The sequence below is a fragment of the Saimiri boliviensis genome, chromosome 17, assembly GCF_048565385.1.
Source record: "Saimiri boliviensis isolate mSaiBol1 chromosome 17, mSaiBol1.pri, whole genome shotgun sequence".
Classification (NCBI taxonomy): Eukaryota; Metazoa; Chordata; class Mammalia; order Primates; family Cebidae; genus Saimiri; species Saimiri boliviensis.
In genome coordinates this window covers 64,682,146-64,701,955 of record NC_133465.1, presented here as the reverse complement: position 1 = coordinate 64,701,955, position 19,810 = coordinate 64,682,146, and the positions used below count along the sequence as shown (strand labels likewise).

At 52.4% G+C, this 19,810-nt stretch overlaps 1 protein-coding gene and 1 long non-coding RNA gene across 2 annotated transcripts; one reads left to right on the top strand and one right to left on the bottom strand.

Annotated features, from left to right (window-relative positions):
- Window positions 1-673: 673 nt before the first annotated feature.
- LOC141581896 (E3 ubiquitin/ISG15 ligase TRIM25-like) lies at window positions 674-16,727 on the bottom strand. The gene is made up of 8 exons (XM_074388949.1): window positions 15,057-16,727; window positions 14,864-14,905; window positions 13,292-13,965; window positions 10,189-10,284; window positions 9,759-9,992; window positions 7,983-8,145; window positions 7,716-7,778; window positions 674-6,250 (listed from the first exon to the last, which is right to left on the bottom strand). Exons 3-8 carry the CDS (start codon window positions 13,883-13,885, stop codon window positions 5,667-5,669), a joined length of 1,734 nt encoding a protein of 577 aa, XP_074245050.1. The 5' UTR covers window positions 13,886-13,965; window positions 14,864-14,905; window positions 15,057-16,727; the 3' UTR covers window positions 674-5,666.
- LOC141581897 (uncharacterized) lies at window positions 5,912-19,173 on the top strand. Its single transcript, XR_012514714.1, has 4 exons — window positions 5,912-6,017; window positions 6,504-6,573; window positions 16,695-16,827; window positions 18,890-19,173. It is a non-coding gene; the product is annotated as an uncharacterized LOC141581897 (long non-coding RNA).
- Window positions 19,174-19,810: the final 637 nt, after the last annotated feature.

Genomic DNA, 19,810 nt, shown 5'->3' with positions numbered 1-19,810 from the left:
CGATCTCGGCTCACCGCAACCTCCGCCTCCTGAGTTCAGGCAATTCTCCTGCCTCAGCCTCCTGAGTAGCTGGGATTACAGGCATGCACCACCATGCCCAGCTAATTTTTTGTATTTTTAGTAGAGACGGGGTTTCACCACGTTGACCGGGATGGTCTCGATCTCTCGACCTTGTGATCCACCCGCCTCGGCCTCCCAAAGTGCTGGGATTACAGGCTTGAACCACTGCGCCCGGCCGAGACTTTGTCTTAAAAAAAAAAAAAAAAAAGGTCAAAGGGGCCGGGCGAGGTGGCTATTGCCTGTAATCTCAGCATTTTGGGAGGCCAAGGCAGGTGGATTTGTGACTATTCTGGCCAACACGGTAAAACGCCGTCTCTACCAAAAATACAAAAATTAGCCAGGCCAGGCTGTACATGCCTGTAGTCTCAGCTACTCAGGAGGCTGAGGCAGGCGAATTGCTTGAATCCAGGAGGTGGAGGTTGCAGTGAGCCGAGATCATGCCACTGCACTCCAGCCTGGGTAACAGAGCGAGACCCTGTCTCAAAAAATAAAAATAAATAAAAATTAGACAAAGGATCTGAATAGACATTTTTCCAAACAAGATATGCAAATATTCAATAAACACAAGGAAAGATGCTCAACCTCATTAGTCATCAAGGAAATACAGATGAAAACCACAATAAAGGCTGGGCGTGGTGGCTCATGCCTGTAATCCCAGCCCTTTGGGAGGAAAAGCTGGGCAGATCACAAAGTCAAGAGATAGAGAACATCCTGGCCAACATGGTGAAACCCCATATTTACTAAAAATACAAAATTTAGCTGGGCGTGGTGGCACATGCCTGTAATCCCAGCTACTCAGGAGGCTGAGGCAGGAGAATCGCTTGAACCAGGGAGTCGGAGGTTGCAGTGAGCCAAGATTGCTCCACTGCACTCCAGCCTGAAGACAGAGTGAAACTCCGTCTCAAAAAAATAAAAACAAAAACAAGAAAAAACAAAACACAAGAAGACACTACTTCACATCTACGGGGATGGCTTTGCTTCTGGGTGACTTACACAGGAGACAGTAGTGTCAGGTTGTAAGAACATTGAGACAGATGTCACTGTGGTGCTCATGGCTCATTCTCTTGCCTGTAGAGTGGGTCTTTATTGCCAGGGAAAGGTCGAGCTTTGACAAAGGGGACATTTGGCTCAGTCTGAGGTTCACTGGAGACAAACAGGAGGAGGGGACAGGACCCAGTAAGATTGGCTCCATGGGGCCAGGCACGGTGGCTCACATCTGTAAACATCTGTAATCCCAGCACTTCAGGAGGCTGAGGCAGGTGCATCACTTGAGGTCAGGAGTTTGAGACCAGACGGGGTTTCACCATGTTGACCAGGATGGTCTCGATGTCTTGACCTCGTGATCCACCCGCCTCAGCCTCCCAAAGTGCTGGGATTACAGGCTTGAGCCACCGCGCCCGGCCCAGTTTGTTCTTTTTGTGTCCATCTTTGTTTACTTTAAGGTCAGAAAGGTTTTTTGTTTGTTTGTTTGTTTGTTTTTGAGACAGTGTCTCGCTCTGTTGCCCCAGCTGAAGTGCAGTGGCACAATCTCAGCTCACTGCAACCTCTGCCTCCTAGGTTCAAGTGATTCTCCTGCCTCCACCTCCTGAGTAGCTGGGATTACAGGTGCCCACCACAACGCCCAGCTAGTTTTTGTATTATTATTATTATTTTTTTTTTTTTTTGAGACGGAGTTTCACTCTTGTTACCCAGGCTGGGGTGCAATGGCGTGATCTTGGCTCACCGCAACCTCCGCCTCCTGGGTTCAGGCAATTCTCCTGCCTCAGCCTCCTGAGTAGCTGGGATTACAGGCACGTGCCACCATGCCCAGCTAATTTTTTGTATTTTTAGTAGAGACGGGGTTTCGCCATGTTGACCAGGATGGTCTCGATCTCTTGACCTCGTGATCCACCCGCCTTGGCCTCCCAAAGTGCTGGGATTACAGGCTTGAGCCACCGCCCCCAGCCCCGAAAAGCCTTTATTTCAGTATGCAGCTCGGTGTGGGCACCACTGTGACCAACCTGAGGGTCTGTTCACCTGAGCTATGGTGGGGCAGGGACTGGGTCTATGTTGCTCCCCACCGCACCTGCCCTGCAGAACCTTGTGCCTGGCCCCCAGCAGCCACTCACGGGACACTTACGGAGCACTGAAGTAAACCAGGCAGAGATGGAACCATCTCCAGCTGTGTAGCTGGCTGTGTTAAACACAAAAGCAACAAGGCCTTTGACCTCCAGGCAGGAAACATCAACAAGAAAGATGCAACTCCCAGAAACACTTGGCAGGGAATCAAAAACCAGTGCCCCGGGTTTCTGACACTTTGATTCTTATTTATTTTGGCAAGAGTGAGTGACTGGCTACACAAATGTGATTTCACTTTTTATCTTTTCTTTTTTTTTTTCTGTTACCCAGGCTGGAGTGCCATGACTCCATCTCTCTGCTGCCCTGGTTCAAGCAATTTTTCCACCTCAGCTTCCCAATAGCTGGGATTGCAGGTGCAGCCAACACCATGTTGGCCAGGGAAGTCTCAAACTCCTGACCTCAGGTGATCTGCCTGCCTTGGCCTCCCAAAGTGCTGGGATTATAGGCGTGAGCCACCTCTTCTGGCAAGTTCATACTTATTAACATGTCACATGCAATGGGAATGAGTTCCTGTTTCAAAAAAGAAAAAGCAGGCTGGGTGCAATGGCTCACACCAGTAATCCCAGGACTTTGGGAGGCCGAGGGAGGCAGATCATGACATCAGGAGATAGAGACCATCCTGGCCAACATGGTGAAACCCAGTCTCTACTAAAATACAAAAAATTAGCTGGGCATGGTGGTGCATGCCTGTAGTCCCAGCTACTCAGGAAGATGAGGCAGGGGAATCGCTTGAACCCAGGTGGCGGAGGTTGCAGTGACCTGAGATCACACCACTGCACTCCAGCCTGGTGACAAAGTAAGACTCCAACTCAAAACAAACAAATCAACAAACAAAAAACCCCACAAGGTTTTGTCAATAATTACTCAAGTAATACATGAACACAATCTTTTACAGGAATAATGTAAAAGCAGAAACCTTTTTCTATTATTATTATTATTATTATTATTTTTTTTTTGAGACGGAGTTTCGCTCTTGTTACCCAGGCTGGAGTGCAATGGCGCGATCTCGGCTCACCGCAACCTCCGCCTCCTGGGTTCAGGCAATTCTCCTGCCTCAGCCTCCTGAGTAGCTGGGATTACAGGCACGTGCCACCATGCCCAGCTAATTTTTTGTATTTTTAGTAGAGACGGGGTTTCACCATGTTGACCAGGATGGTCTCGATCTTTTGACCTCGTGATCCACCCGCCTCGGCCTCCCAAAGTGCTGGGATTACAGGCGTGAGCCACCGCGCCCGGCCAGAAACCTTTTTCAAATAATTCGTGGAGGCAGATTTGTTTATAGCCTGTTTGGATTTAGCCTGAGTGCTAAAGCAGGACGGGAAGAGTGAGTGGGTGGCTTTCAGGGACAGTCCCTGCCCTGGGCCTCAGTGGGGAAAAGGGAGGGGCAGGGCCCACTGATGTGGGTCATTCATGAGCACTGGCTGAACTTGCTGCCCCCCAAAGGGCCCCTCTGTGTTTTTTTTTTTTTTTTTTTGAGGCAGAGTCTCCCTCTGTCACCCAGGCTGGAGTGCAGTGGTGCGATCACAGCTCACTGTACAGCCTCAACCTCCTGGGTTCAAGCAATCCTCCAACCTCAGCCTCTTGAATAGCTGGGACCACAGATGTGTGCCATCACACCCAGCTAATTGCCCAGGCTGGTCTGGAACTCGTAGGCTGAAGTGATCCTCTTGCACTGGCTTCTCAAAATGCTGAGATGAGAGGCATGCGCCACCGTGCCTGGCTCCCATTATGTTTCCCCCAATGAGGCACAGGCTGAAACCTGGGTCACTAATTTCTTCAGGAATAGTCCAGGCAGAGACCAGACATTCTGACATTCGGTTTTGCTAACAGGTCTCCTTGAAAGTGTGGGCCTGCTTGCCATCTGGCTCGTGGGAATGCCTAAAAGAATTTCAGGACCCTCAGAACTACCATTGTGGACCTATTGGGGGCCCAGGACTCCCCAAAATAAGGAACAGCTGTTTGAGAGCAAGTAACACCCCTGGGACATTTGGATGTGCCTGGGGGTGTCACGCACTATCCTGCCAAGTGTCTTTCAGAGCTGGGAGGACTTGGCGAGGAAGCCCCCGTCGTCCTCGCCAGCCCTGTGACGTGGGAAGACTCTGAGATGTGGCTGGTGATATCCACTTGGGTCATGCATTCACCTTTTCAGCATTTCCTGACCTGAGCCCTCCTCTGCAGAAGCCTGCGGCCACTGGGGCCAGGAGGAAGACTGGGGTGGGGAGGCAAGATGTGAGTTTTGGGTAAAAGGTCTCTCAATAAGGCAGAAAGAATTTGAGCTCATTCCTTACTTCATAGGGGCGGCAGCCTTCGTCGAATGGGTCACTGGGACTGTTGCGGGGTGAAGACTCCAAGGAGAAAGGCCACCACGAAGTCACAGCCAGGGCTTCCTCAGAGGAGTCCACCCCCTCCCCCACAACTTTCAGAGCATACTCTGCACTCCCTGTGCCATCCTGGCTCCAAAATGACCACCTCGAAGGAAAAACCTGAGTCACTAATTTCTCCAGGAACAGGCCAGGTGGAGACGCAATTCAGGAACACGCCGGGGGCAGTGTGCAGCCTGGTTCGGAATGCGTTGCTCTTGGGATTTTTTTTCTCCCATGATTGGTATCACTTCCTCTTCAGAGCCAATCATTAACCTCACTGAGAGTCCTCGCTTGAGAAGCCACAGGAACAAGTGGCTGGCTGTGGCTGAAAATGCGGAGAGGGCTCCAAGGTGTGCCCAAATCTTCAGCTTCCCCAGACAGAGGAGTCCCCCAGCAGTGTCTTGGCCTGGATTCAGCTCTAGTCGGATGGCAGAGGCCTGGCTGTGGACACGGCCCCTCTGCTGTGGGCAGTGCTACCCTCTGGAAGCTGAGTGGGTTGGTGATGGCTGGGGATGGGGGCGCGACTTTCAGCAGCATTCAGCGAGGTGGAGGGGGTTTAAGGTTTACCCACCCACGACAGCATCACGCCTTCTCCAGGCTGTAAAACACCAGCTGAGTGAGCAGCTCTGCTCTGGGCAGCAGGGACAGCAGCGCCACCCCTGCCTGGGCTTGGGTCCCCAGCCTATCATTTTTGGATCTGAGGGAGGCCTGGGCTCCTCCAGTTTGACCTCCCAGCCGCCAATGAAGCCAGTCAGATAGTCCACCCGTACCCCAATCCATCCAGTGCCACCTCTCAGTCTGACCACCTGGCCCAAGCTTTGCCCACTCTCAGACGACAAGGCCTTTGGGACAGGCCCCAGCGCGGAGTAGCCAAGAGCAGCCTGGAGAACCAAGGCCGGGCATCTGCTGGGATGAGGGTTGGGAGTGGGCTGTGGAACCCCCCACCCATAAGGCCACAAGACTGCCTCCCCTCCCCGTCCCGCGCCGTGACTTGGGGAACTCCAGCCGGATTCAGAGCCCTCCTGTGGCTGTGGCGAGGAAGGGTCGCCTGCGTTTTGGGAGGTGGGACCGCGCAGGGCCGGCGACTCCCCTAGCGCGTCAGCCAGCGCTTAGATAAATCCAGCTTTATTTATGGACGGCCGCCGCCTGCGGCTCGGGGTCCGGGCGCTGCTTTAGAGTGGCCGAGGCGCCGCTGCTGACCATGACCGCGGGGTAGAGCGGCTCGAGGAAGGCGGCCAGGAAGCGATAGAGGAGGCTGGCGCCACCCGCCAGGCCGTAGAAGGACAGGCAGCCGGCACTCCAGTCGAGCGCCACGCCCAGCATGCGGTGGTAGGCGCCGCGCAGCACCGTCTGCGCGTTGTCGTGCCACACCGAGAACTTGAGCGAGTCCCACTCCAGGCACCAGGAGTAGGGGTTGCGGCCCAGCAGATAGACCACGCTGCAGCGCAGGCGGCCGCGGAGCGCGGAGCAGGGGCGGTAGGTGACCCCCAGGCACACCCACGAGTTGGACACCTCCACCTCCCAGTAGTGGCGGCCCTCGGACAGGCCGCGTGAGCACAGCACCTGCGGCCACTGCTTGAAGCCCGGGAAGGGGCCGCCCTGTCTCGGGGGTTCCAGGTGGATGCCCAGGTGCAGCACCGAGTGGGTCTCCTTGAGGAGGAACAGCTCCTTGCCTGCCGTGGTGGGGTCGAAGTTCAGGTTGCAGAAAGCTGGCGGGTGGAGGTAGGGAAGCTGGATCAGCAGCCCCCAGGGCAGGGCGCTGGGTTGCTAAGCATTTGCGTGGAAGTCAGGGGATGTTTCCACGCAGGCTCCTGGGAGCCATCGCTGACCCACTCACCCCTTCCGACCCTGAACTCGCCCGCTGCCCAGCCATAGCCTGTAGGGTAAGTGAGTGCTGCACTAGGTCATCCCCTTCCTCCTGCCATCAGACACTAACATCAATCTCCTTTTCTGTTTGTTCAGGGACACAAGACTGAGTTGGGGCCTGGCGAATTGGCTCACACCTGTAATCCCAACACTTGGAGAGGCCGAGGTGGGCGGATCCTCTGAGGTTATGAGTTTGAGACCAGCCTGGCTAGCATGGTGAAACTCCGTCTATACTAAAAATGGAAAAATTAGCCGGGCATGGTGGCGCGTGCCTGTAATCCCAGTTACTCAGGAGGCTGAGGCAGGAAAATCGCTTGAACCTGGAGCCGGAGGTTGCAGTGATTGTGTCATTGCACTCCAGCCTGGGCGACGGGGCAAGACTTCCTCTCAAAAAAAGAAAGAAAGAAAGAGGCCAGGCGTGGTGGTTCACGCCTATAATCCCAGCACTTTGGGAGGCCCAGGCGGGTGGATTGCGAGGTCAAGAGATCAAGACCATCCTGGTTAACAAGGTGAAATCCGTCTCTACTAAAAATACAAAAATTAGCTGGGCATGGTGGCGTGTGCCTGTAGTCCCAGCTACTCGGGAGGCTGAGGCAGGAGAATTGCTTGAACCCAGGAGGCAGAGGTTGCGGTGAGCCAAGATCGCGCCATTGCACTCCAGCTTGGGTAACAAGAGTGAAACTCCATCTCAAACAAAAGAAAGGAAGGAAGGAAGGAAGGAAGGAGGGAGGAAGGAAGGAAGGAAAAAATCCAAAAATTAGCTGGGTATGGTGGCACGTGCCTGTAGTCCCAGTTACTCGGGAGACTGAGGCAGAAGAATCGCTTGAACCGGGGAGCAGAGGTTACAGTGAGCCGAGATCACGCCACTGCACTCCAGCCTGGGTGACAGCGCAAAACTCTGTCTCAAAAAAGAAAGAAAGAAAGAAAGAAAGAAAGAAATGAAATGAACAGAGCCCATCCAAGCTGACTTGGGTGAAGCCCAAGGGAGGTTGGCAGGCATCTGACTGAGGGCAGGGGTTGTGCCACACCTGGGCCAAGGAGCCAGCTGCTGGGGTGGTAGTGAGTCCTTGCTTCACCCTTGGGGGTAGGATGGGACAGCTTCTTCTCCTTTTCCTACCAGGGGCCTGAGGTTGAGACCAAGTCCTTCTGAGGTCTCCAGTCCCAAGGGAGAGGTTAGGGCAAGAGAGAGCTGGCAGCTCCGTGGAGGCCCTGCCCTGAGTAGAGGAGGGGCTGGGGAAGATGAGGCACCCAGGACCCTGCTCCTTTCCTTCCCATCCTGGAGGGTAGATCCCAGGACCCAGGACTCACACTTGAGGAGTGTCTTCCTGTCCACAGCTGTGGGCAGCACCTCATAGGAGCTCATCTTAATGCCTGGGGGAGATGGAGGGGCTTTGCTGAGGACATTCTCATAGCCCCATATCCTCCTGGAGAGAGGCATGGGCATCCAGGGGGCTGTTGCATCTGGGGATGGTGCACACAGCAGGCAGGGCTCTCCCAGTGCCTGGAACACCAACCACTGCCCTGCAGGGCCATCCCAGCCCTTGGAATGCAGGCCCCAGGCTGCCAGGGACTCACCCTTCAGAAGGAGCTGGTTGAAGAAGCTGAGGCCCACGTCCAGCATCCGGGTCCGGAGCTCAGCCAGGGTCTCTGGCAGCTGGGATAAGCTCTGTGTTTCCTCACAGTTGATGCCCATCAGGGGTTCCATGTGGGCTGAGAATTGCTTCAGCCTGGGGAATTCCTGGATGCAGAGAGGTGCCAGAGGTACCACCTGTTAGCCAGGGCCTAGGCAGATGCCAGGGGCCCAGAGGCCCCCCAAACCATGGTCTGGTGGAGTGGAAGTTCCCCCTTTTCAAACCTGGGCATCTCCTTTCCCTCCTCCCAGCCGTTTGGACATCAGAGGTCAGGGCTTTGCCAAGGGCTTGGGCACTGTGGCCTAGTATGCATTATTAGGCAAAGGAGATTTTCAGAAAATGATGGGAGGATTTCTGTTGCGCCTTGAACTGCTTAGTAAAAGCCATTGCCAAATGCTTCCTATTGTGTGCAGGGGATAAAGTGAGCAGTCGCCCTAGACGTCTGCCCAGGGTGTGTTGGCAGCTGAAGAAAGGAAGCTGGGGCTGGACGCAGTGGCTCACACCTGTAATCCCAGCACTTTGAGAGGCCAAGGCAGGCGGATCACCTGAGGTTAGGAGTTCGAGACCTGACCAACATGGAGAAATCTAGTCTCTATTAAAAATGCAAAATTAGCTGGGTGGGTGTGGTGGCGCATGCCTGTAATCCCAGCTACTTGGGAGGCTGAGGCAGGGAATGTTGAACCTGGGAGGCAGAGGTTGTGGTGAACTGAGGTTGTGCCATTGCACTCCAGCCTGGGCAATAAGAGCGAGGCTCCATCTCAAAAAAAAAAAAAAAAGAAAAAAAAGAAAGGAAGCTGGAGTTCCCGACCACCACAGGTTTTGGGCAGCTCCAGGCCTCATCCAGAAACTGCTGCTTGGCCCCATCTGCTACTTACAGCAGCAGCATCCAGGCTTCGGGGCCAGACCAGGACTGGGGAAGGAAAAGGCATTTCACAATTCTTTTTTTCTTTTTTTGAGACAGGGTCTTCGTTTCCTGCCCAGGCTGCAGTCCAGTGGTGCAATCCTGGCTCACTACAACCTCCACCTCCTGGGCTGGAAAAGGGGTTTCAATCCAGGCTATAGAGATTGTTCTGGTCTCACTTTCAGCTGTGATCCAGGGAAATCTGAAGAAACTTAGACTGTGTCAGATGCCTGGAATCCCATGTGGTCCAGGGAAACCAAGGCAGGAAAGTTGGGGTTAGGCTGAGCGCTGAAGTGGAGAAAGACAAGGGTGTTGGTGCAAGCCCAAGACAGATGGCCTGGAATGGGGAGGCTCCCTGAGGCCGGGGGATGACACAGTGATGTACCCTAAAGACTCATCCCTCATCCAACGTCTGGGCCAGATCTGGTGTGTGTGTGGTTTTTTTTTTTTGAGACTGAGTTTCACTCTTGTCGCCTAACAAGAGCTGGAGTGCAATAGCACCATCTTGGCTCACTGCAGCCTCTGCCTCCCGGGTTCAAGTGATTCTCCTGCCTCAGCCTCCTGAGTAGCTGGGATTACAGGTGCCTGCCACCACGCCTGGCTAATTTTTGTATTTTTAGTAGAGACAGGGTTTCACCATGTTGGCTAGGCTGGTCTTGAACTCCTGACCTCAGGTGATCTGCCCACCTCAGCCTCCCCAAGTGCTCGGATTACAGGCATCAGTCACCATGCCCCGCCAAGATCTGGTATGTTTGTGGGTGGAGGGAGAGTGGAGGCCGTGATGGGGCCTGAGCCAGAGGTTTCGGGGTGGGACCTTGCCTGCAGAAACTGCTGGTTGCTCTGGTTGATGAGCAGGGTGTGGAGCCAGAAGCTGTCTCCCTTCAGCTTCAGGAGCCGGTTGTGGCTCTGCTGTATGGAGCTGCTCAGCTTCTCCAGGGCGGCTGCCTCCTCCTTCTCCATGAAATCCAAGATCCTCACCTGCAGCTGTTTGACCTCCTGGATGATCTCCGAGAAGCAGGTGTTCACCTCATCTCGCATTGTCTGGATCAGTTTCTGGGGGTTGGCGTGTATATAGAGAGGCGTCTGTGAGTTCCAGTCCAGCACCCCCACTGTCACAGCCCGGAGCCCGTCTAGGCATCCTGCCTCTGCCTGCCTGGTCCCGCGCGATCCACTCCCAGCCTAAGTCTCTGCAGCCCCAATGCAGGGCGCTGGGGAAGTCTGGGCCTGGGGTGGGGTGGGCCAACCTTACAGAGAGAAAGGCCACCTGGCCCTGGTGCTTCTGGCTGTCAGCAGTAATGATCAGCATCTGGTTCTCCAAAGTGTCCTGGACCTTTTGAACCTCGACCTGGAGAAGAGGAGGGGCCCCTGATTTAGAGAGGTGGCCTTGGAGAAGCCGTTCTGCAGATAGGACCACATCTGAGCCCAGAAGAGACGTACCTTGTGCATTCATCTGCTCAGCTTCAATGACAATGAGAGAGCAGTGCTGGATGGCCCATGGTCCAGCCCTCTGCTTGGAGGGCTGCTCTCGCTCCCTGAGCGCTTGTCTCTATTTGAAGGAATCAGGTTATTGGCTCCTAATAGTGATAACCATAGAGTTTCAAGCCACAGGAAAGGGTCTTGGAGAGCTTGGGAGGCGGTGGGGCCAGGAGGGGCTTAGCAGGTACACAGCCACGTGGGCTCCCTGGGGCAGTGCTGCCAGGCCCAAGTCCCACATAAGCCTTTAGTCTCCACCTATCCCAGCAACAGGCATTTTCACTGTTATAAAACAGTGCGATTCCAAGTGCTGTCCATGAACCACTGCTGGTCCTTAGCAAAATAAGAAGTTCATGCCACGTTGTAAATCAGGGTAATCAATGTAGTCTGTCCTTCACTGACGAAAGTCTTTTTTTTTTTTAATCAGAGTCTCGCTTTGTCTCCCAGGCTGGAGCACAGTGGTGCAATCTCAGCTTACTGAAACCGCCACCTCCCCGGCTCAAGCCATCTTTCCACCTCAGCCTCCTGACCACCATGCCAGGCTAATTTTTCTACTTTTTGTAGAGATGGAGTCTTGCCATGTTGCCAAAGCTGGTCTCGAACTCCTGAGCTCAAATGATTCTCCTGCCTTGGCCTCCCAAAGTGCTGGGATTACAGGAGTGAGCCACCACGCCCAGTTGTTTTACAAAATCTTGCAATGTAAAAAGTGTGGCCGGGGCCAGCCAATCCCAGCACTTTGGGAGCCCAAGGCCGGTGGATGACGAGGGTAGGAGTTTGAGACCAGCCTGGCCAACATGATGAAACCCCGTCTCTACTAATAATACAAAAATTAGCCGAGTGTGGTGACACGTGCCTATAATCCCAGCTACTCGGGAGGCTGAGGCAGGAGAATCGCTTGAATCCAGGAGCTGGAGATTGCAGCGAGCCCAGATCACACCACTGCCCTCAGGCCTGGGCAAAGGATCGAGACTCCATCTCAAAAAAAAAACAGAAAAGGGCCAGGTGCGGTGGCTCAAGCCTGTAATCCCAGCACTTTGGGAGGCCGAGGCAGGTGGATCACAAGGTCAAGCGATCGAGACCCTCCTGGTCAACATGGTGAAACCCCGTCTCTACTAAAAATACAAAAAATAAGCTGGGCGTGGTGGCGTGTGCCTGTAATCCCAGCTACTCAGGAGGCTGAGGCAGGAGAATTGCTTGAACCCAGGAGGCGGAGGTTGCAGTGAGCCGAGATCGCGCCATTGTACTCCAGCCTGGGTAACAAGAGCGAAACTCCGTCTAAAAAAAAAAAAAAGAAAAACATGTCAGCCGGACTCAGTGGCTCATGCCTGTAATCCCAGCACTTTGGGAGGCTGAGGCAGGCAGATCACGAGGTTAGGAGTTTGAGACCAGCCTGGCCAACATGATGAAGCCCCATTTCTACTAAAAATACAAAAATTAGCCAGGTGTGGTGATGTGTGCCTGTAATCCCAGCTACTCAGGAGGCTGAGGCAGGAGAATTGCTTGAACCTGGGAGGCAGAGGTTGCAGTGAGCAGAGATCAAGCCACTGTATTCCAGCCTGGGAGACAGAGCAATATATTGACACAGAAATACACACACACATACACACACACACACACACACACACAGAGAGAGAGAGAGAGAGAAAAGAAAAAAGTGTCAACCGAACCAATTCTGCCTAGTGAAGTTGGTTTATGTTCTGGCACAAGTTCCTTACCTTGCTGTGAACCACTGACAGGGCTATGTTAGAATAGCACTGTTAACGGAATATACATGATAGGAAATCTAAAATATAAGAATTCCACTATTAAAAAATATAGTCACAGAAACACTCAGAGTAGTAAAACACACACACACACACACACACACACACACACACACAGGCCAGGAGAGGTGGCTCAGGCCTATAATTTCAGCACTTTGGGAGGCCAAGGTGGGTGGATCACCCAAGGCCCAGAATTCAAGATCAGCCTGGTTAACATGGTGAGGTCAACCCCATCTCTACTGAAAATACAAAACGTAGCTGGGCGTAGTGGCTAACAACTATAATCCCAGCTACTTGGGAGGCTGAGGCAGGAGAATCGCTTAAACACGGGAGGCAGAGGTTGCAATGAGTCGAGATTGTGCCATTACACTCCAGCTTGGTCGACAAGAGCAAAACTCCATCTCAAAAAAAAAAAAAGAAAAGAAAGAAAGAAAAGAAAATGGACGAAATGGTTCACACAACCTAAGGTGATGCGCTTGTATTTTGATATGTGGATATAGGCTTCATACATACAATTCTGAATCCTTACTCATTTAACTCACTAGTACCTTTTTACATCACAGCATGACCCCAGTGACCATGACTTTAATAGCTACTTGGTTTTCTTTCTTTCTTTTTTTTTTTTTGAGACGGAGTTTCGCTCTTGTTACCCAGGCTGGAGTGCAATGGCGCGATCTCGGCTCACCGCAACCTCCGCCTCCTGGGTTCAGGCAATTCTCCTGCCTCAGCCTCCTGAGTAGCTGGGATTACAGGCACGCACCACCACGCCCAGCTAGTTTTTTGTATTTTTAGTAGAGACGGGGTTTCACCATGTTGACCAGGATGGTCTCGATCTCTCGACCTCGTGATCCACCCGCCTCGGCCTCCCAAAGTGCTGGGATTACAGGCTTGAGCCACCGCGCCCGGCCTTCTTTTTTTTTTTTTAATAGAGATGGGGTTTCACCATCTTGGCCAGGCTGGTCTTGAACTCCTGACCTCGTGATCCACCCATCTCGGCCTCCCAAAGTGCTGGGATTATAGGCGTGAGCCACCGCACCCGGCCAGCTGCTTGATTTTCTTCCAAGGAAATGTGAAAGACCCGGAGAACTGAGAGTCCCCCACCTCCTCCCACCTCACCTCCTTGTGGGCTCGCTCCTCCTCCAGCAAGGTGACGTCATGGTTCTTGTGCTCCTCCAGTAGACAGACCCCGCACACGCAGCAGCCTTCTGTGCGACAGTACATCTGCCGCAGACTGTGGTGCTTCCGGCACAAGCAGTTCTTGAGATCCCACACGGGCTCCAGCAGCTGGTGGTCCTTGAAGATCTGGTCCTTGAAGTGGCTGCGCAGGTGTTTCTCGCACAGGGAGGCCACGCACTGCAGGCACGACTTGACAGATTTGAGCTTCGGGGTGGAACAGAAGTCGCAGGCCACGTCCTGGGACCGCGCCGGGGGCCACAAGGACCCTGAGGCCTGGCCCTTGGCCTGGATGAAGCTGGCCACCATCTCCCCCAAAATGACATTCTTACAGAGGCAAGGCCTGGAGGCGTAGCCCTCTCGGCACTGGGGGCAATAGAGCTTCTCACCCATGGCAGCCTGGTGGTTCCAGAAACCTTGCAGGCAGCTCATGCAGAAGTTGTGACCGCAGGCGGTGGTGACCGGGTTGCAGAACACCTCTCGGCAAAAGGGGCAGAGGAGTTGGCCCTCTAGCGTGTGGATATTGCCGTTCCTCATCAGGAGCTGGACTTGGGGAGGTCTCGAGGACTGGACAGGGGGCTGCAGTGCTGGGCCTTGGTCCTCGTTCTGTAGTGGCCCTGGGAAGACAGAGCAAAGCCATGCAGAAGCCGAGACCGGGGCGGGGCGCAGGGGCATTGAAGAGGAAGTTCTCCTGTCTTCTCCTTAGCAGCAGCTGTCTGCCCATGGCAGGCAGGGACTGTCACTGACCAACCCACTTGGGGGACATAAATTGAAGATTGTGGCTGGGTGCAGTGGCTCATGCCTGTAATCCCAGCACTTTGGGAGGCCGAGGTGGGCCGATCACCAGAGGTTAGGAGTTCGAGACCAGCCTGGCCAGCATGGTGACACTCCGTCTCTACTAAAAATACAAAATTGCCGGGCGCGGTGGCTCAAGCCTGTAATCCCAGCACTTTGGGAGGCCGAGGCGGGTGGATCACGAGGTCGAGAGATCGAGACCATCCTGGTCAACATGGTGAAACCCCGTCTCTACTAAAAAAAAAAAAATACAAAAAACTAGCTGGGCGTGGTGGCGCGTGCCTGTAATCCCAACTACTTAGGAGGCTGAGGCAGGAGAATTGCCTGAACCCAGGAGGCGGAGGTTGCGGTGAGCCGAGATCGCGCCATTGCACTCCAGCCTGGGTAACAAGAGCGAAAGTCCATCTCAAAAAAATAAAATAAAATAAAATAAAAATACAAAAATTAGTTAGCTGCCTGTAATCCCAGCTACTCAGGAGGCTGGGGCAGGAGAATCACTTGAGCCTGGGAGGCGGAGGCTGCAGGAAGCTGACATTGTGCCACTTCACTCCAGCCTGGGCCACAGAGCAAGACTCAGTTTCAAAAACAAAGAAGACTGTTCTTCTTGTTCCAGTCCTGATTTCTGGAACACAAGAGCGCTGACAGGCAGAAGGAAGTTACACTGTGACAAGGGGAAGGAGCTGCTTCCTTGGAGGAAGAGTTAGGAGCCTAAGTACTCACGTGAAACTCTGCGTGTCAGGGAGAGCTGGATGCTTGGCTGCCCTGTGACAACAGGAAAAAGAACCTTGAGCACTCAGGCACCTGGCCCTTGTCCCAGCCCCACTCTGCAGATGCCGGGAGGGTCCCCATCAGTCCATTGTGCCCACACCCCAAGCGGTTTGCAACTTTTGGGGTCTGATGGCCGCCTCCTCACCTTTCCCTTTGGCTGATGTTTTGCTATCTCCCTATCCAGGCGTCTTCCCTCCTTGAAGGTTGCCTGCAGTTTTGCTCCCTGAGGTCATAATTCAAGCTTGACCAACCCCAGCATTCCGCTTGTGATGTCAGCAGGGCAGGGGGTGCCACTGGACGGGCTGTGATGCTGATTTAGTCTGCCTCTTTAGGAGCAGTTTGTCCCCGATCCTTTGTCCCAGGAGACAGAGTAGCTGCTGGCAGTTCATTTAATCTGACTGGATCATGGTTCTTCTTCCTTCCTTGCTTGCTTGCTTGCTTGTTTGCTGCTGTTTTTGTGAGATGGAGTCTCATTGTGTCGCCCAGGCTGGAGTGCAGTGGCGGCTCACTGCAGCCTCTGCCTCCCAGGTTCAAGTGATTCTCCTGCTTCAGCCTCCTGAGTAGCCGGGATTACAGGTGTCCACCACCATGCCTGGCTAATTTTTGGTATTTTTAGTGGAGACGGGGTTTCACCATGTTGGCCAGCCTGATCTCAAACTCCTAACCCCAAATGATCTACCTGCCTCGGCTACCCAAAGTGCTAGGATTACAGATGTGAGCCACCTTGCCTGGCCTGATTTTCAGCCTTTTTTACTTAGCAATACATACATTTTCCCTTTTAAGTATGGCTTTGGCTGCACCCCATAGTAAAGCAGCATTATCATTTTCACTAAATTAAAAACACTTTTTTTTTTTTTTTGAGCCTTTCTCCGTTGCCCAGGCTGGAGTGCAGTGGCGCAATCTTGGCTCCCTTCAACCTCCATCTCCTGGTTCAAGTGATTTTCCTGCCTCAGCCTTCGGAGTAGTTGGGACTACAGGTTCATGCCACCACGTCCGGCTAATTTTTTGTATATATATTTTTTAAGATGGGGTTTCACGATGTTGGTCAGGCTGGTCTTGAACTCCCGACTTCAGGTGATCAGCCCACCTTGGCTTCCAGAGTGCTTGGATTACAGGTGTGAGCCACCACACCCAGCCAATTTTTTGTATTTTTAGTAGAAATGGGGTTCCACTGTGTTAGCCAGGATGGTCTCCAACCCCATGACCTTGTGATCTGCTCAAGTCAGTCTCCCAAGGTGCTGGGATTACAGGTGTGAGCCACCACGCCCAAGGATTAAAAACATTTTCTAATTTCTATTGTGATTTATTATTTGACCTCCTATTTATTTATTTATTTATTTACTTATTGAGCCAGAGTCTTGCTGTCACCCAGGCTGGCATGTGGTGGTGTGATCTCTGCTCACTGCAACCTCTGCCTCCCAGGTTCAAGCAATTCTTCTGCCTCTCAAGTAGCTGGGACTACAGGTGTGTGCCACCACGCCCAGCTAATTTTTGTATTTTTTTGTAGAGGTGGGGTTTTGCCATGTTGCCCAGACTGGTTTTGAATTCCTGGGCTCTAGTGATCCTTCCACCTTGACCTCCCAAAGTACTGTACTGGGATTACAGGCATGAGCCACTGCACCCAGCCCTAATTGCATTTTTTAGTTCTAGAATTTCTACTTGCTCCTTCTTCTTTTTTCTTCTCCAAGGCTTATCACTGCTTATTGTTCTGAGAATGCTTTCTAAGCAGCAAGCTAATAACTTGAGAATGTTACTAGCTGCTACTGTTTGTTTTCCTTCTAAGGTCCTAAGTCAGCCGAAACCAAAATGGAACAAACAAAACAATCTCAAGGGTATATGGCTTTCAAGGTCTTGCTGGCAAACAGCGAAACTGGGACATCAAATAGATTCTGGAGTGATCTTCAGTGGTTACCCAGGTAAGACATTTCTTTGCATTTTTCCTTTTGAAATGTTGAGGTTGAGATACACAGAAGTACAGAGGGGAAAAATCCCCAAGTCTTTTAAAAATAATGTCTTCATTTAGAAATATGACTGATGGGGGCTTGGCAGGGGTTACTAGGATCTGAAAGAGGCTGAGTTTCATCTTCCAGCCCAACTGTCCACATTCAGAACTGACAAACATTCATGAACTAAGTCAACATCCACCAAAAATAGCACAAGATAATGCTTACTGTTTTGGAAGATGAAAATGACACACACAGACCTCACCCACCAATCTCTAAGCTGGGACAACAAATGCTTGCATTTAAACTTCTCTAAAATGTCAAATTAGCATATTCTTTCCCTCGATGTAAAGTTTCAATAAACTTGACTAAATCTGCCTTTATTTTAAAAACCTTACAAAAGATGTATTTAAATGCTTGAAGAAATTAACTTTAGGCCGGGTGTGGTGGCTGTGGCTCTCGCCTGTAATCCCAGCACTTTGGGAGGCCAAGGCAGGTGGATCACCTGAGGTCAGGAGTTGGAGACCAGCCTGACCAACATGGTGAAACCCCGTCTCTACTAAAAATACAAAATTAGGCAGGCATGGTGGCACATGCCTGTAATCTGAGGTAATCGGGAGGCTGAGGCAGGAGAATTGCTTGAACCTGGGAGGTGGAGGTTGCAGTGAGATGAGATCGTGCCATTGCACTCCAGCCTGGACGACAAAGTGAGACTCTGTCTCAAAAAAAGAAACCAATCTTGTTTCACTATTATCTGCTTTCATTTCTCCTTCCCTCACTTATTTATTTATTTATTTATTTATTTTGAGACGGAGTTTCGCTCTTGTTACCCAGGCTGGAGCGCAATGGCGCAATCTCGGCTCACCGCAACCTCCGCCTCCCGGGTTCAGGCAATTCTCCTGCCTCAGCCTCCTGAGTAGCTGGGATTATAGGCACGCGCCGCCATGCCCAGCTAATTTTTTGTATTTTTAGTAGAGACAGGGTTTCACCATGTTGACCAGGTTGGTCTCGATCTCTCGACCTTGTGATCCACCCGCCTCGGCCTCCCAAAGTGCTGGGATTACAGGCTTGAGCCACCGCGCCCGGCCTAATTTTTTAAAATATTTTTAGTAGAGACGGGGTTTCACCATGTTGACCAGGATGGTCTCGATCTCTTTTTTTTTTTTTTGAGACGGAGTTTCGCTCTTGTTACCCAGGCTGGAGTGCAATGGCGCGATCTTGGCTCACCGCAACCTCCGCCTCCTGGGATCAGGCAATTCTCCTGCCTCAGCCTCTTGAGTAGCTGGGATTACAGGCACGCGCCACCATGCCCAGCTAATTTTTTTGTATTTTTAGTAGAGACGGGGTTTCACCGTGTTGACCAGGATGGTCTCGATCTCTTGACCTCGTGATCCACCCGCCTCGGCCTCCCAAAGTGCTGGGATTACAGGCTTGAGCCACCGCGCCCAGCCGGGACTAACACTTTCTAAGGATCCCATGCCCTGCCTGATGCTAAAGTGATCAATACTTGTTTGCTGATTACTTGTCACCAAATGTTTCTCACTCATCCTCTTCCTTGTCTTCTTTGTACCTAGTCACTCACTCTCTTTCAGAAGGAATTGTCCTTAAAAACCATCTCACAGCCAGGCATGGTGACTCACGCCTGTAATCCCAGCACATTGGGAGGCTGAGGCAGACGGATCACCTGAGGTCAGGAGTTCAAGACCAGCCTGGCCAACATGGCAAAATCCTGTGTCTACTAAAAATACAAAAATTAGCCAGGCATGCAGGCAGGCACCTTTAATCCTAGCTACTCAGGAGGTGAGGCTGGAGACCTGCTTGAACCTGGGAGGCAGAGGTTGCAGTGAGCAAGACTGTACCACTGCACTCCAGCCTTGGTGACTGAGCAAAACTCCATCTCAGAGAAAAAAAAAAAAACACCAAAATACAAAAAAAACCCCACATCTCGCACTCCTCCCCTGTCTCTTTCCAGCTCTCTAGTGGGCAGCCCATCTGTCTCACCTTCTGTTTCTCTGCACTCTCTGGGTCTTTTCAGATTCAGTAAAATGAAAGGCAGGAGAGACAAGGTGCAACACCCTCTTCGGCGGTTTCAGTAGCAGGAGAAAAGGACGTGGTCAGCTGCCCTGGTGGGAAAGGTGACGTCATCTCCTGAGACCCCTGAGGGTCCTATGAGAACCCTCGACAGGAAGTGATGGTGGGAACCCAGAGCCTGCAGTGATGGAAAACACACCGGAGTTCTCGAGATTCACAAGTTTATTTCCTATTTGTATTGACAAAAAAAAAAAAAAAAAAAAGTCACAGCATTTCAGACTATTTAAACACACAAACAGGAACAGAGGGTACCTACCAGTGACAGCCTCGTCCCGAAGGTCCGGATCAAAGGCCGCACTGGAGGGTGAGGGTGTCCTATTGGGCCTCCTCCTCAGCATCCTGTGGCTCCCCGCCCCCAGCCTCGCTGACACCCCCAGAGCAGTTACAACTGTGCAGAAAGGAAGCCACTTTAGAGGAGGCCGGGCCCCACCTCACTGTCATGGAAAAAGGCCAGATTCTGAGGAAAAGACAGAATCAGTGCTACTGTGTCATTGCTTGAGGGATGCTGGGCGCTCCTGGACCTGGCTGGCATTACCTGCGTCCCAGACCGAGGGCAGAGAAAAAGGCAGGCCCCTCCCCACTTGGCAATACTGGGCAGCACAGAGTGTGGGTCACTGGTCACGTGACAGCCCCAAACTGCCACACAGACCTCTCTGACGTGATTAGCCAGACACTCTGAGGGCACAAGGCTTTCAAGCAAGAACACCAGCCTGGTTCCTAAAGGGTGTGGGTGAACAATGCTCCCAGAAATCTGAAGAAACCAACTGGCCTCAGAGTCTTGGAGTGCTGGAACAATACAGTTGTCATTGGGTTGCAGCGAGGAGGGAAACTTGGTGAACACCAGCCCCCCCAGAGGGCGGAAATA